Source organism: Symphalangus syndactylus, chromosome 24 (assembly GCF_028878055.3).
Source record: "Symphalangus syndactylus isolate Jambi chromosome 24, NHGRI_mSymSyn1-v2.1_pri, whole genome shotgun sequence".
Lineage (NCBI taxonomy): Eukaryota > Metazoa > Chordata > Mammalia > Primates > Hylobatidae > Symphalangus > Symphalangus syndactylus.
In genome coordinates, this window is record NC_072446.2 from 55429354 (window position 1) to 55444254 (window position 14901).

General features: G+C 39.8%; 1 protein-coding gene across 5 annotated transcripts in view; it reads left to right on the forward strand.

Annotated features, from left to right (window-relative positions):
• RALGAPA2 (Ral GTPase activating protein catalytic subunit alpha 2) overlaps window positions 1–14901 on the forward strand; it is a 337491-nt gene that overhangs the window by 77190 nt on the left and 245400 nt on the right. For all 5 annotated transcript variants that reach the window (XM_055265963.2, XM_063634225.1, XM_063634226.1 and 2 more), the window contains exons 9-10: window positions 1286–1485; window positions 7293–7520. In XM_055265963.2, the coding sequence (XP_055121938.1) occupies window positions 1286–1485; window positions 7293–7520 (428 nt within the window). The remainder of the gene's footprint in view (window positions 1–1285; window positions 1486–7292; window positions 7521–14901) is intronic.

The window sequence follows — 14901 nt, forward strand, 5'->3', positions numbered from 1 at the left end:
AGGTGCTTATGGATAACCAAATTTTAGGTGATTGGACAAGCTATGGACAGTAAGCCCCAGAGGACTAGGAAATGGAAAGGAATTTCTAATTTGGCTCCTAATGTTTTTTTCTTCTTTAAGAAATGAGGACTCACAGGACAGAAGCATCCCTTAGAGTAGTAAAGGTTGGGGGTCAAATCTTCCTCTCCCTATTATTTAAAACAGGTAAAACTAGTTCAAATGAATAATTAAAAACAGTTTTGGAGGGGAAATGATGACACGAGATGTTACTTGTTTGGGGAACATGGTCACCTGATGCAGTTGTCTGTGCTCTGTTTGTTTCTATGTATGCGTACACACATACACACACACACACGCACACACACACACACGGGGAGAGAAGCCAAAACTTGGTGCATTTTGAAAGATGTAGAATTACTGACTTTTAGGTGCACTGGGACATGTATTTCTTTAGCTATATATGTGAATATTTTTTCAAAATTTGTTTCTGATTTTATATGTAGTCTAAGTTCATTTTAAAAACATGGTATATTGTTAATATTCCTAGATCAAAAGTTATTTGTTGATCATTTTTCTGCCTCATACAGGTATTCCAGATATACAAAAATTATTAAGATAGAGAGTTGAACTTATGGCAAGTAGTATCTCAAATCCAGTACCATAAAATTTTCATATTGATTATGGAATTTAAAGAATGAGAAATTGACTTCTTATTCAGTCTTTGGAAAAGGTAGCATTTGATGCCTCAAAGGTGAAATGTGACTTTCTGAATTCTTTTAAATATAAAGTAGATAATATTGATTCTGTTTCATTGGATTCATCTAAAGGGAAAAGGATATAAAACTCTAAAGTTCAGTGGATTTAATCACTGCAGTGTTAGATGTTAAAATACCTAAAATGATGTTTTAAAAGTTCATATGTACTTTTACATTTGTTCTAGCTATAAAATAAAATTAAATTAGGTATAATGTATGTGAAACGATTTTTACTATTATAGTCTCATGTAATTTATCAAAATTGTTAAAAATAGCTATTAGCTTAGTTTTTCCATAGCTGTATGTCATAGATACATATACAATCACCATCACCACTCAGTCAGATCACAAGGCGGAATCAGAAAGGAGCCTACCAAAAAAATGCCATTTTTAATAATTGTGGTTCTTCATTCTTAGTTGCTATTTAGACAACCAAAAATTGGATTTAATTGGAAACCAAAACATTTGTAGGGATTACATAATGTTATGATTTATTAACCTAATCAATCATGTGTTCTTTCTTGTGCCAGACATCCCCCATTTGAGACCAAAGCCTGTGTACGTTACTACAACTCGAGACAATGAGAACATTTACAGTACAAAAATTCCATATATGGCAGCTCGTGTTGTTTTTATTAAGTGGATTGTAACCTTCTTTTTGGAAAAAAAGTATCTAACTGCAACACAAAACACTAAAAATGGAGTTGATGTATTGCCTAAAATCATCCAGGTATGCCATTCATCATCTTTTTATCTGTTAATGCTTGTGTAATAAAATACACTGGAACATAGCCAAAGTTATTGATTATTAGAGTTACTGGTTCTTACAGGTTGTTGGTTATAGGTAAGTGATTTTATTGGCCTACCCTGTCTGTAATGCCAAGGTTTCAGAGGGAGTTGTGAGTTTGAATCACTTGCTGTGCATTGTTGGGACTGCCATGATGATGCAATCTCGGGAGCCATTCTGAGAAGATGGCTGTTGTGTGCACACTCCTGGCTCCTCCTCATTCTCCTCACTTGAGTACTAGTGGCCTCTGAGCATGAGAACAGAGGCCTGTCTTGCCTTTACCACGCCCCAATAGCTGGAAGGCACTTAGGAAACTGTTAGTGGCCCCTGGAGAGGACCTGTGAAGCTGCCAAGCGCCCTCTGGCATCTCAGGAGAGGGAAGTAGATCAGCAGCTCAGGATTTGGGGCTGGCTGTTGAGCAATGGTGGGGCCCCTAGAAGAGAAGGCCACCTCTTCCCTGAGGGCTTCAGAAGAGACCTCTCCTTGTGTGGGGCCGGCCGTGCTTTTTCTCTCTTGGCCTTGGTCAGCCATACACAAATGGGGGCTTTCCCAACAGGCTGAGTTGCTTAGGGACTTGGTGGAGCGCTACCATTTGTGGAGGTCAGAGAGCAGCCACTTCACTAAGGGATCATGGTGTTGTGTGCTCTTTTGTTTATTGTCCCCAAGAACAGGCATAGGAAGTGTGGTCCACTGACTGCAGATTTGCCGATGCCCTGGAAGTCCCAGAAGTCCAACCTAGGCCTGAGCTGAAAGAATGCACAGACCTGAGGAGGCAGATAAGTGGCTCTTGTGCTTCAAGGTTATTAGGAACCTTGATGGAGGAACACCAAACAGTCTAGAGCATGCGGCTCCACTGGGGAGAAGTCACTGAAGAGTTAGAGGAGAACTTATTTTTAAGATCCGAGGAGGTGCAGTTACAGTAAGAACAATGAAAGACTTGCTGAAAGAAAGTTTTAAGAAAACTTTAAATGTCTTAGTTTAAAAAATTAGCAAATAAAATGAAAATGGTAATGATTATTGCTAAGAAAAAAATTAGTTTTCTAAAAAAATATCCCACCACAGTGACTAAAAATTTAGAGTTAGAAATCAGAAATTAGTAGACAAGATCTAAGTACAGGTCCCTACCTTACAAATATTAGGTGGGTGGAAGAAGAAGAGAATAATAAGAGTTTATCTGAACTGAAAAAAAGAAAAAAAAAAAAAAAGGGCGTGCCTCAAACTTAAAGGGTCTTTGAGTCACAGGAAAAATTATCAAGATACAAACCTAAACAGACATTTGATTTTCAGGAATTAAGAGACAGTAGTATAGGTTTCCAGACAGGTTGCTTCAAAGGAATGAGACTGAGATTAGTATTGAACATCTAATCAAATCTGCAATCCTGCAATCTCTTTCTGTCTCTCCTTCACACACATACACATCCCCCCACAGGATGTCAGTCAAGATTAAAAGAAAGAATCATTAATTAATGGTATTGGAATAATTGGCTAGAACCTTGCCTCTTACAACATACTGAAGCAAATGTCAGATTTATTTAAGGTCTACAATAAAAACAAAATAATGAAGAAATGTAGGCTTGGTGTGGTGGCTCACACCTGTATTCCCAGCACTGTGGGAAGCTGAGGAGGGCAGATCATGAGGTCAGAGATCGAGACCATCCTCGCTAACATGGTGAAACCCCATCTCTACTAAAAATTAGCCGGGCATGGTGGCGGGTGCCTGTAGTCGCAGCTACTCAGGAGACTGAGGAAGGAAAATGGCGTGAACCCGGGAGGCGGAGCTTGCAGTGAGCCGAGATCACGCCACTGCACTCCAGCCTGGGTGACAGAGCGAGACTGTAAAAGAAGGGAAAATCCAGGAGAGTGTCTAGATTTGGGAAGTGGTAGACTACCTTAGGTAGAAATAAGACCCAGTAGGCTGGGCGCAGTGGCTCTCGCCTGTAATCCCAGCACTTTGGGAGGCCAAGACAGACAGATCACTTGAAGTCAGGAGTTTGAGACCAGCCTGGCCAACATGGTGAAATCCCGTCTCTACAAAAAATACAAAAATTAGCCAGGCGTGGTGGTGGGTGCCTGTAATCCCAGCTACTCGGGAAGCTGAGGCAGGAGAATCGCTTGAACCTGGGAAGTGGAGGTTGCAGTGAGCAAAGATTGTGCCACTGCATTCCAGTCTGGGCAACAGAGTGAGACTCCCATTTCAACAAAGAAAGAAAGAAAAGAAAGAGAGAAAGAAAGACAAGGAAGGAAGGAGGAGGGAGGAAGGAAGGAAAGGAGGAAAGAAAGAGAAAGAGAAAAGAAAGGAAGGAAAGAAGGAAAGAAAGAAAAGAAAAGAAAGAAAAAGAAAGAGAAAGAAAGAGAGACAGAAAGACCTAGTAGCCATGGAAGAAATGAGGTTTGACTTTATTTAAAAAAAAATAGTGAAAGATTTTTATGTCAAAAGACTACATAAGGCCGAATCCAATCAATAGACTATGAAGTAACATTGTGACTATTAAAAGAGTTAATATCTCTGCTATATAAAGAGTACCCACGGACTGGTAAGAAGACAACCCCACTGAAAAATGGACTATGGAGATGAAAGGGCAGCTCATAGAAGGCAGACTACAAGGACCCCTGATTTCACCAGCAGTCAGAGAAATGCAGTTAGTTCTGAACCACAATTATCAGGCAGACAAAAATCTGTATGAAATTATGTGTAGGAAACTCAGTCATGCTCTTTGGTAAAGTTATGTCACATCTTAAGTGATTGTCACTCAGTTCAAAAAAGTCTTAAGGGGTGTAACCTTTCCTCTCTGGTTTAAAAAGATCAGAAAACCGTCACCTGTATTTATTGAAAATAAGTAGCTCATTCTTGAAAAGTACATCTGGATGATGAAAAGTAGAAAGAACAGCAAATTAACCACTGCTTCCAGGTTCTGATTTTTTCTTTTAGTTGACTCTTCACAGTTGTGAGTCATCTACTTTTACTATCTAGCTTTTTTAACATCTTAAAGGTTGGAACTTGGGAATCAATTAGGGGCCGGGCGCGGTGACTCACGCCTGTAATTCCAACACTTTGGGAGGCCGAGGCGGGGGGATCACGAGGTCAGGAGATCGAGACCATCCTGGCTAACACAGTGAAACCCCGTCTCTACTAAAAAAAAAATACAAAAAAATTAGCTGGACGTGGTGGCAGGTGCCTGTAGTCCCAGCTACTCGGGAGGCTGAGGCAGGAGAATGGCGTGAACCCGGGAGGCAGAGCTTCCAGTGAGCGGAGATCGAGCCACTGCACTCCAGCCTGGGCGACTGAGCGAGCCTCTGTCTCAAAAAAATAATAATAAAATAAGAAGCTGGGTGTGTGAATGGGCCAGGAGATGTCATGATTGGCCTCCACAAAACAGATTGGTCCCCCAGTACTGTGGATGGGGTCAGCTTCCTGCAAGTCAGTTGAGGTGCATGGGAGGAGGCACACAGAGGACTGAGGTTCTGGTAGGGAGAGAGAAAGAGTGCTGGGCTGACAGCCATTTGTACCTTCTGTGCCATCATACCCTGCAGATGACTGTCCCTAGAAATGGCCACTACCATTCTAGAGACTGCCACTGTATGTCACAGTAAGTTGTTATATTAGTTTCTTACTGCCATTATTGCAGATTCTCACAAACTCAATGTCTTGAAACAGTACAAATTTATTATCTTACAGTTCTGAGAGTCAGAAATCCAAAATCAAGTTATTGACAGATGTGTTCCTTCTTGAGGTTCTAGGGGAGAATCCTGTGTTCTTGCCATGTCCAGCTTCTAAAAGCCACCTGTATTCCTTGGCTGTGGCCCTGCATCACACCACCTTTTCTCCCAGTTTCCATCATCACTTAGCCTTCTTTGTCTCATCTCCTGCCACCCTCTTACAAGGACCCTTGGATTATATTGGGACCATTTGGATAATCCAAAATAATTTTTCTATCCCAACATCCTTAACTTAATCACATCTGTTATGTCTCTTTTGCCATGGAAGGTAACACATTCACAGATTCTGGGGATTAGGACATCCTTGGGGAAGTCATTATTCAGCCCACCAGCGCTGGTTGGTCTGCAAGGTCCAGGATGACTTCATTCACATGCCTACTACTTGATGAGGGCAGTTGGAAAGGAAAGCTGGGCTCATCTGGGACTTCTTGTTCTGTTTTCTGGCTAATAAGGTAGTTGGACTTCTCATATGCCTACTCAGGGCTCTAAGAGTGAAATGTTTCAAGAGATGGGATTGTTAACTGTCAGCCTCTTGGGCCTGGGTCTGATACTGGCTAGGTCTCTTCCACTCTATTTTACTGGCTAAAGCAGTCATACAGCCCATGTAGATGAAGGGGAGGGGACATGAGCCTCATGTCTCTGTGGAAGGAGTGTTAAAGAATTTGTGGTCGTCTTTAATTCGCTATCTATGTGCATATTGTTTTTTTTCTTTTTTAGTTTGTGGGGAAAATGGGAGTTATGGGTCAAAAAGTCACAGGTTATTGAGCCATAAGAGACTTTAGACCTAATCTAGCCTCTGTGTCCTACAGATTAACATATATGTGTGTGTATATGTGAAATCCAAGTGCGTTGCCTTACAGTTAGGAATGTGGAGGAGCAAGTTTTTGAGACTTAGTTTGGGCCTCTTCTTTCTGTACCATACTCATCCTTGAGTCATTCCTGCTGTGGCTTCAGATAGAAAAAGAATAAAATGAATAAAGTTTTGTTTTCCTGTGGAAGATAGTGGATCTGTCAAAAAGATAAAATAATTTCCATAGGTGAGCACATCTCACAGTGTGACAGTGCCTTTCATAAGCCACACAGGCTTAGTAATTAAGGCATGAAGAGAAAAATTATTACAAGTATAATATTCCATTAATTTTCTCTAGAGATTACTATTGGATATCTGTTTTGTTTTCAAACTGTCCTTGGTAGTTACTGAAATTACTGTTTTGTACTATTCATATCTTGTCTCTTCTTGTAAAAAATATTCACAGTGGGTAAATTTTAGTTGTATTTGGGCTATATATTTTTGACACTTAAAAGTAATAATGGAGTTTGCAAAGATGAAGCAAAATTATATGTATATTTTGTTTGGAGTAAACCTTTAATTCTATGTGGATACGAGAGCAGAAATCAGTGTTAAGCTTTGTGAGTGATTGCATGAATTACTTCATTTCTTTGCAAACCTAAAGTCTTTTAATGTTTAAAATTTTGTGAATATTTATTTATGTTTGACCTAAGATTCTGAGGATAAAGCTCAGATCAGCATTCTTCTGATAAAATACCCTTTAAAGATCTTCACACTCCACTGTCAAGCTGCCACTTAGTCATATGAATCAAATGATGCATCCTAGCATTGTTGCTGCAAGAAGTCCCCTGAATATTCCAATCTCTGTGACCATAGGAGCAAATGCTAAAGTGTAGAGACCTGATGTGATGATAATACAATGTTTTTACACATTAATTTATGCTGTGGTTGTACAATGCAAATTAAATCTTTTAGATTGGGAAAATTTCACAGCCCTCCTTTCTGAAATAACTTAGTAGTTTTCCTCTTAAAAGAGCTGAGTTGGGAGGGATTTGTTGGTTAGTTAGAAAATTGGTAAGTACAGGCTCTGGAGCCTGTCATGCTTCAAGCTGGTTTTGATTTGCTGTACCCTGTGCACGTTGGTGGTAACCAGAGTTACTTAAAACAAGGCAAGACTGAAGTTTTGCCAGGTGTTCTTGAGTGGGGGTGAGCATCATTGGGAAGTGTGCTGACTTTCTTCCAGACTGTTGGTGGTGGTGCTGTGCAGGAGAGAGCGCCTGAGCTGGATGGTGGTGGGCCCACGGAGCAGGACAAAAGCCATTCTAACAGCAGCACCCTGTCGGACCGAAGACTCAGCAACTCCAGCCTCTGTAGCATTGAAGAAGAGCACCGAATGGTGTATGAAATGGTACAGCGGATTCTCTTGTCAACACGAGGTTATGTCAACTTCGTGAATGAAGTATTTCACCAGGTTAGTGTGTGTGTGTGTGTGTGTGTGTGTGTGTGTGTGTTACAAGTTCTTGAAATGGAAGTGATTTCGTTTCATGTTCTTTTACTTGTAACACCCCAACAAATAGAATTGATTAGTTGGGTTATGTTACAGAACTGAATAATAAAGAATGATCCCTCTAATCTTTTAATTTGTGTGGATTGTTGTGATTTTTAAATTTTGTTGTTGAAAAATAATTACACAAGGAGGGAAAATTCTATATTTGAGCAAAATCCTGAGACAAATACTTTCATGTTTTTATAACAAAGTAAACCCAGAGTTAGGTGGGAAGAAAGCCATTCCTGAATACCCAGCAACAAATGAACATAGCAAAGAAGAGTCCAGTCTTATTCCCAGAGCCTCAAGGAGCTCTCTGAGGAGCTGGAGGTTTCTGCAAAAACTCTGCAGAGGCGTGTGGCACTCACAATATGATAGAATTATTTATGGCACAAGAGAAAAAGGTAGGTGGCAAGGGGAATAAAAGGAAAGAAAGGAGCAGAGGCCAAAATAAGAAAAGAGGTGTGAGCAAAGGAAGGAGACAGAAGAGGTCAGAAGCCCAGGCTATGGTTAGTGGCCATGAGTGACATCAGAAGTTTGCAACTGGGGTTGATGCTACTCCCTAGGGGACATTAGCAATGTCTGGAAACAGTTTTGGTCATCACAACTGGGGAGGGGGTGCTACTGGCATCTTAGCGGGTCGCAGCCAGGGATGTTGTTAAATATCCTGCAATGCCCAGAATGGCCCCCACCCCCACCGTGACAAAGATCTGGCTCAATGTGTCGGTAGTGCTGCTGTGGAGAAACTCATCCCTAGCCTTCAACACAGCAAACAGAGCTCCCACAGGTCTGGAGTGTGGCATGTGGCCAGCGCCACTTGACTAGATACTGCTGCTCTTGAAAACAGGGAATGTGGCCTACTTGTGGGTATGTGTATATGAGGCGGAATAGTTGTTTTGTCCATAGACCTGAAAAGTAGGTTAAGCCCTTGAATGGCAGAGTCCAGTTGTAGGTGAGGAGGAGAGGAAGAGTCTTGGACATATGAATGACGGGAATGCACCACAGAGAACTTCTTATGGCGAGGCAAGTTTTCGAGATAGTGAATGTTTGGCCCTCTCACTTCTGGGACTTCATTACAAAAAATCAACCAAAAACGAAGTCCCAACCTAATCCATAGCAGTGTAGAGATTTTACCATATTTTCATTTTAATGAAGAAAAAATTTTACTTAAGAAAATGTTTGTTTAGTCTGCAATTAACATTCCACTTATAAAATATTTTTTTCTGGTTCTGTGGCCCGGCACTGCCTTGGTTCTTCTCACTCTCTGTGTCTTCTCTGTTTCATGTCTTAGCCCCTCTTTTTGTTTTCACCCCAAATTACAGGTGTTAACCAAGATTCAGGGCTCAAGTCTCTGCTGTAATTCTACACTTGCCTCCTTGGGGCCTTTACTGCCCGTCCAGTGTCAGCAACCACTGTGGCATATGACTCCCAGTCAAGCCTTTTGTCTGGACCTCACTTGTAAATAAAAATATTAATTTCATTAAACAAGTTTTGTATACTCATGAAAGATTTGTTACTGGCAGAGGATATACCACACCAGGAGCCGGAAAGCATAATGCAATGCTACAGAGGCCGGTTCCACCTGAGCACAGCTTCAAGGGCCCTCCCTCTGCTGCACAGAAAGTGTGCCCTCTCAGGATCATGATTCACCAACATGAGAGTGAGATGTCTGTCTCAGGGAAGACAGGGCACAAGTTTACTGAGAGGGCTTTTAGACCTAACTAATCACATGGCCAAAATCAGGCAGAATGACTGGGTAAACCAGGTGTAGACTCTCAGTGTCTACATTGTCACTGAACAATGTAGACAAGGTGGCACTGGGTGCCTCCTACACTTGCCTTTTAAAATCCCCACGTGCCATCCAGTCTGACGTTCCTGTAGTATCTTAATGATAACAAGACCAAAGCCTGGCTCATTTTTTTCCCCTAATATCAGCTTCTCCTCCTGACTTGACTGCTTCTTCAAAGGGACCTATATTCATGTTTGCATCTTAATTTTAATGCTCCTAGGTTCCCCATCTCCCTCTCCTCCTATGACAGTCACTGGACAAGTCACACAGGAGTTTTGCTCACTCCTTTCCTCTCCATTTTCTTTGACTGTGGTTAGCAGCCCTCTCCTTGGAGCTCCCATCCTTCTGTGTCATCCATTTCTAGGTAGTACTGCGCACGTCATACTGCCACAACTTTTCTTTTTATCGTAATAGTCCACGATTTTAAAATCTACCCCATTCCCTACATTAATGTTGTCATATTCATGTTCCTGTTGTACATGTGAAAGGTCCATGGCAACATTTGATTTGAAGTAGTTAAGGTCCTGGAGTGTATGATCTATAGCAGGGGTCAGCACACTTCTTAAAGCAAAAGGCCAAATAATAAATATTTTAGGCCCTGTGGATCGTACGTCTCTGTCACAGGGGCTGAACTCTGCTATGGTAGCAAGAAAGCAGCCAGAGATACATGTAACAAGTGAGGATGGCTGTGTTCTAGAAAAACTTTATTTACAAAAATAGGCAGCAGGCTGGATGGTTTGCTGACTCTGATCTATAGTAACATTTTTAAATGCTTGAATGAAAATACTTCATATCAGATAAGATGACATTAGCAAGGCTTTTAGATCTTAGACAACAGATAAATGCTATATTGATGTGGTTTTACCTTTATTGTGTAATCGTTAATTTATCATACAAATAATTCTGACTGTATCTGTTATTGGCATCCTACCCCTGGCAATAGTGTGCTCTAAATTCTAAATTCAGTCTAAATATTAAACCCAATCTAAATTCAATTTTGAAGTAGTTTGTATCATTGAGGTGACTATAGACTACATATGACTGAAGTTATGAGACATCTTAGTGTCATGAAGCTTAAAAACATTTATATTTTATAATTTTTCTTAACCAGATCTAATTTGAAAGAGTAACTGTGTATGTGAAGTTTAAAATATAAGTATTATGTGTTGTTAAAATACTGAAATAGAAACATTTGGGAAAAGAGGAATGAGTTTTACTATTGCATTTTATTGCTCTCTTGGTCAATGATGAATTTCTCTTTTATGGAAAACAAAATGTGACTTCTTTCAAAATAACTTTGTTTTTTCAATTTTAAATGAAGATTCACAGATATTTAAGCCTAAAGGTTATTATAGTTTAAAATGGATATTCAAGAAATGCACATTCTCAGTGGAGAGATAAGGTGTGTGTGTATGCTGCAGAGAACAGTGTGAGATGGTAGATCAGATGTCCATGAGTGACTTGAGAATAAATGCTGGTGAGCTATTGGGGCAGAGAGGCTCATGGCAGAGGCTAAAGAACCACTTGGTGTGGGTCACCTTGGACTGGGTAGTTCAGTGAGTTGAATGTGGGTGGTGGAAATACACAGTAACTGAAGTAGGACAAGGTTCAGGGTAGCCCTCATCTGCTGCCACCCCCAGCAGGAAGGCCAGGCAGTGGTTGAATGCTTCGTGTAGGCAGTCCTGGTCACTGGATCACTTCACTGTAAACTCATCTTCTCACTGGAACTTTTCAGACTACCTGTTGTGACCTATTCGTAGGTCATGAAACCAACTTAGTGAGTCAAAACTAGTATTTTTTTTTTTAACAATGAAACAGAATAAAATAGAACAAATATTTCACAGTGTAGTTCAAGTTGTAAGGATTACTATTTCTTTGTGAAACTTCTAATTTATTTATGTGTGTACAATACTATATATACAAATGGATATATCCTTTGGTAACGTGTCTTACTTAGGCTATGATTTGAAAAGTTTGAAGCACTGCTCTAAAGGATGTTTGTTCATTAGGTTGTTTTATTGGTTGGTTTTATTTTAAACAGCTTTATTTTTATTAAAAAAGTATATTCATTAGATAAACAAAGTCTCTCTGTATATGTAATTATAGAGGAGAAAGCAAAAGCAAATCCCTCGAAACACCACCATTAATGTTAGAAGAAAGTGTGGTCTTTCTATATGTGTATATATGGCTGGGGCCTGGCTAGCAACATAGATGAGACACCAGCAGAGAGGAGATGGGTAAGAAAGGATTATAAACAGACAGAAAGCAGGCTGGTAGAGAGACAGGGGGGTTTACAGGTGAACTGATAGACATCGGCAAACTGGCAGGCAGGTGTAGAAGAACAAACAGGTGGGTGCAGATAGGCCAGCTGGCAGAGATGGAAATAAGCAAGCAGATATAGACCAATAGGCAGACAGAAATAGGCAGGTCGGCAGAAAAGCAAGAGGGAGGGAGGCATGGACAGAGACAGGTGAAGGTGGAACCAGACAGAGGTCAGTTGAGATTAAGGCAGGCGCAAGGGGAGATATGGAAAAGTGCCTGGGGTGGGGATGGGGACTGACGGAGTAACTATGACAATGGAATCCTTAATTCTTCATTCATTCATTCTTAATTAATGAAAATTCTGAATTTTACTTGAATTTAACAGAAGAAAAGACAGTAAAGGAAAAGTGAAGAAATTGTTTAAAATCCAATGAATATTTCTTTACCATAAGAAGTATTAATTGCTGAAAGATTTGTCTAAACTAAAAAAAAATTATAATAACGTTGAGGTGTTGGAATCACTTTTGAATTACACATGGTAATTTTAGATAGCACTATGGGTTTCCTGCTATGAAATATGAATAAATTAGCAGCCATGTATTTTCTTTAGCCCCCTCTAGTTACTAATTTCATCTTATTATACATTTATATTATAAATGTACCATCATTGGCAGTTGATTTCAGAATCCTAATGTACAGAGTTGTTTAGTCTTGATTCTGTATTTACACAGATTAATTCATCCTGTTCCTTAGTTCTAAAATACTTAACTTTTCTTGCTTGGCCTTGTTTTGTCATTGAGTGTTTTCAGGAAGATGTCCTGGAACGCTATGCCTTAAGTCCTTTTGTGATGGGGAAGGTTTTTCTTTTGTCTTTCTTTCTTTCTCTTTCTTTCTTTCTTTCTTTCTTTCTTTCTTTCTTTCTTTCTTTCTTTCTTTCTTCCTTCCTTCCTTCCTTCCTTCCTTCCTTCCTTCCTTCCTTCCTTTCCCTCCCTCCCTCCCTCCCTCCTTCCCTCCTTTCTTCCTTCCTTCCTTTGTTTTTTTTTGGAGATGGAGTCTCGCTCCCATCACACAGGCTGGAGTGCAGTGGTGCAATCTTGGCTCACTGCAACCTCCACCTCCCGGGTTCAAGTGATTCTTCTTCCTCAGCCTCCCAAATAGCTGGGATTACAGGCATGCGCCACCGTTCCCAGCTAATTTTTGTATTTGTAGTAGAGATGGGGTTTTGCCATGTTGGCCAAGCTGGTCTCGAACTCCTGACCTCAGGTGATCCACCTGCCTCGGTGTTCCAAAGTGCTAGGATCACAGGCATGAGCTACCACGTCCAGTGTCTTTTTCCTTTATGTGTAAAGAGCAGCTTAGCTGGGTATAATGATCTTGGGTCATTTTTTTTCCCTTAGGAATTTGTAAGTCAAAACTTTTCTAGATATAAAAATCAGAAGAAACAGGAAAATCTCACAAGGACTTCAGTTGTATAATTTGAGACTTTAGGATAAATAGGTATAACGTATTTAAAGAAATAAAGAAATAAAAGACACCAAAATAGATGACGAATGCAGATTAGGAAGAAAATAGAACTTCCAGACGTTAAAACGACATGTAATAACTGGAATATTAAAAGAAAACCTAAATGGATAAGTTTAATTGTAGATTAGATGCAGCTAAGGAGAGAATGAGCTGGATGACAAATCTGAAGAAATTATCCTGAATGCACCTCAGAGAGACAGAGAGGTGAGAGCTGTGAGAGGCTGAGACCTGGAGGATCTGGCAAGAAGGTTCCCGTCTCCTCTGGCTGCGTTATTTTTTTTGCTTAGTGTTCTACCACTTTTGGAAGAGTGTCCTACTCTGATTGTGGATTTGTTTTTGTTTTTTTTTGAAAGCCTATCAGTTTTTGCTCTATTTTTGGCAAAATTATTAGTTGCAATACAGACTTAGAATTAGTTTATATTCCCTAGTTCAACCATTGTGGAAGTCAGTGTGGCGATTCCTCAGGGATCTAGAACTAGAAATACCATTTGACCCAGCCATCCCGTTACTGGGTATATACCCAAAGGACTATAAATCATGCTGCTATAAAGACACATGCACACGTATGTTTATTGCGGCACTATTCACAATAGCAAAGAGTTGGAACCAACCCAAATGTCCAACAACGATAGACTGGATTAAGAAAATGTGGCACATATACACCATGGAATACTATGCAGCCATAAAAAATGATGAGTTCGTGTCCTTCGTAGGGACATGGATGAAACTGGAAAACATCATTCTCAGTAAACTATCACAAGGACAAAAAACCAAACACCGCATGTTCTCAGTCATAGGTGGGAATTGAACAATGAGAACTCATGGACACAGGAAGGGGAACATCACACTCCGGGGACTGTTGTGGGGTGGGGGGAGGGGGGAGGGACAGCATTAGGAGATATACCTAATGCAAAATGACAAGTTAATGGGTGCAGGAAATCAACATGGCACATGGATACATATGTAACAAACCTGCACATTGTGCACATGTACCCTAAAACCTAAATTATAATAAATAAAAACAAAGAATTAGTTTATATTCCTTTGAATTGAATGCTGTCATTAAGAAGTTTCTGTCTTCATCACTAGTAATGGTTTTCCGGAAGAGGGGCACAAGGTCTATCTTGACTGTTTTTGATATAACTCTACCAGTTTTCTTTTGGCTAGTGTTTGTATGGTACATCTTTCGCTAACTCTTTACTTTCAGCCTCCCCCATCCATATGTTTTGGATGTCTTCTTATAAATTGCAGCGAAGTCTTTTAAATAGATTTTTTAATTAAATCTTATCATTATTCATTACATTTAACAGAGCAACTGCTGTTAGGTTTTAGTCTGCTGTCTTCTTACTTTCTAGTTGTATTGGACCTTCAAGCTCATTGTTTTTAATATCCCATTTTTCTTCTCAAATTAGTTTTACAGTCATTTGTACTTACTTTAATAGTTAACAGATACATTCTTAACATAAATGCTAGCATTAATTTCAACTTTTACCCTCAGTACACGTTATTTACTCCTCCATTTACTCCTCAGTTTATATGCCATTGTTATTATTATGAATATATAATATGTAGATATCATCCCTTTCAGAACCACTGCAAGGTTTGTTTCAACCAGTTTTATTCTTTTTATTCATATATATTTTCATATATGTGCTTTATTCATTTAGATTTATCCACATTCTCTTTTTATTGCATTTTATTACTTCCCAAATCTCTGACCAGGGAAAATTT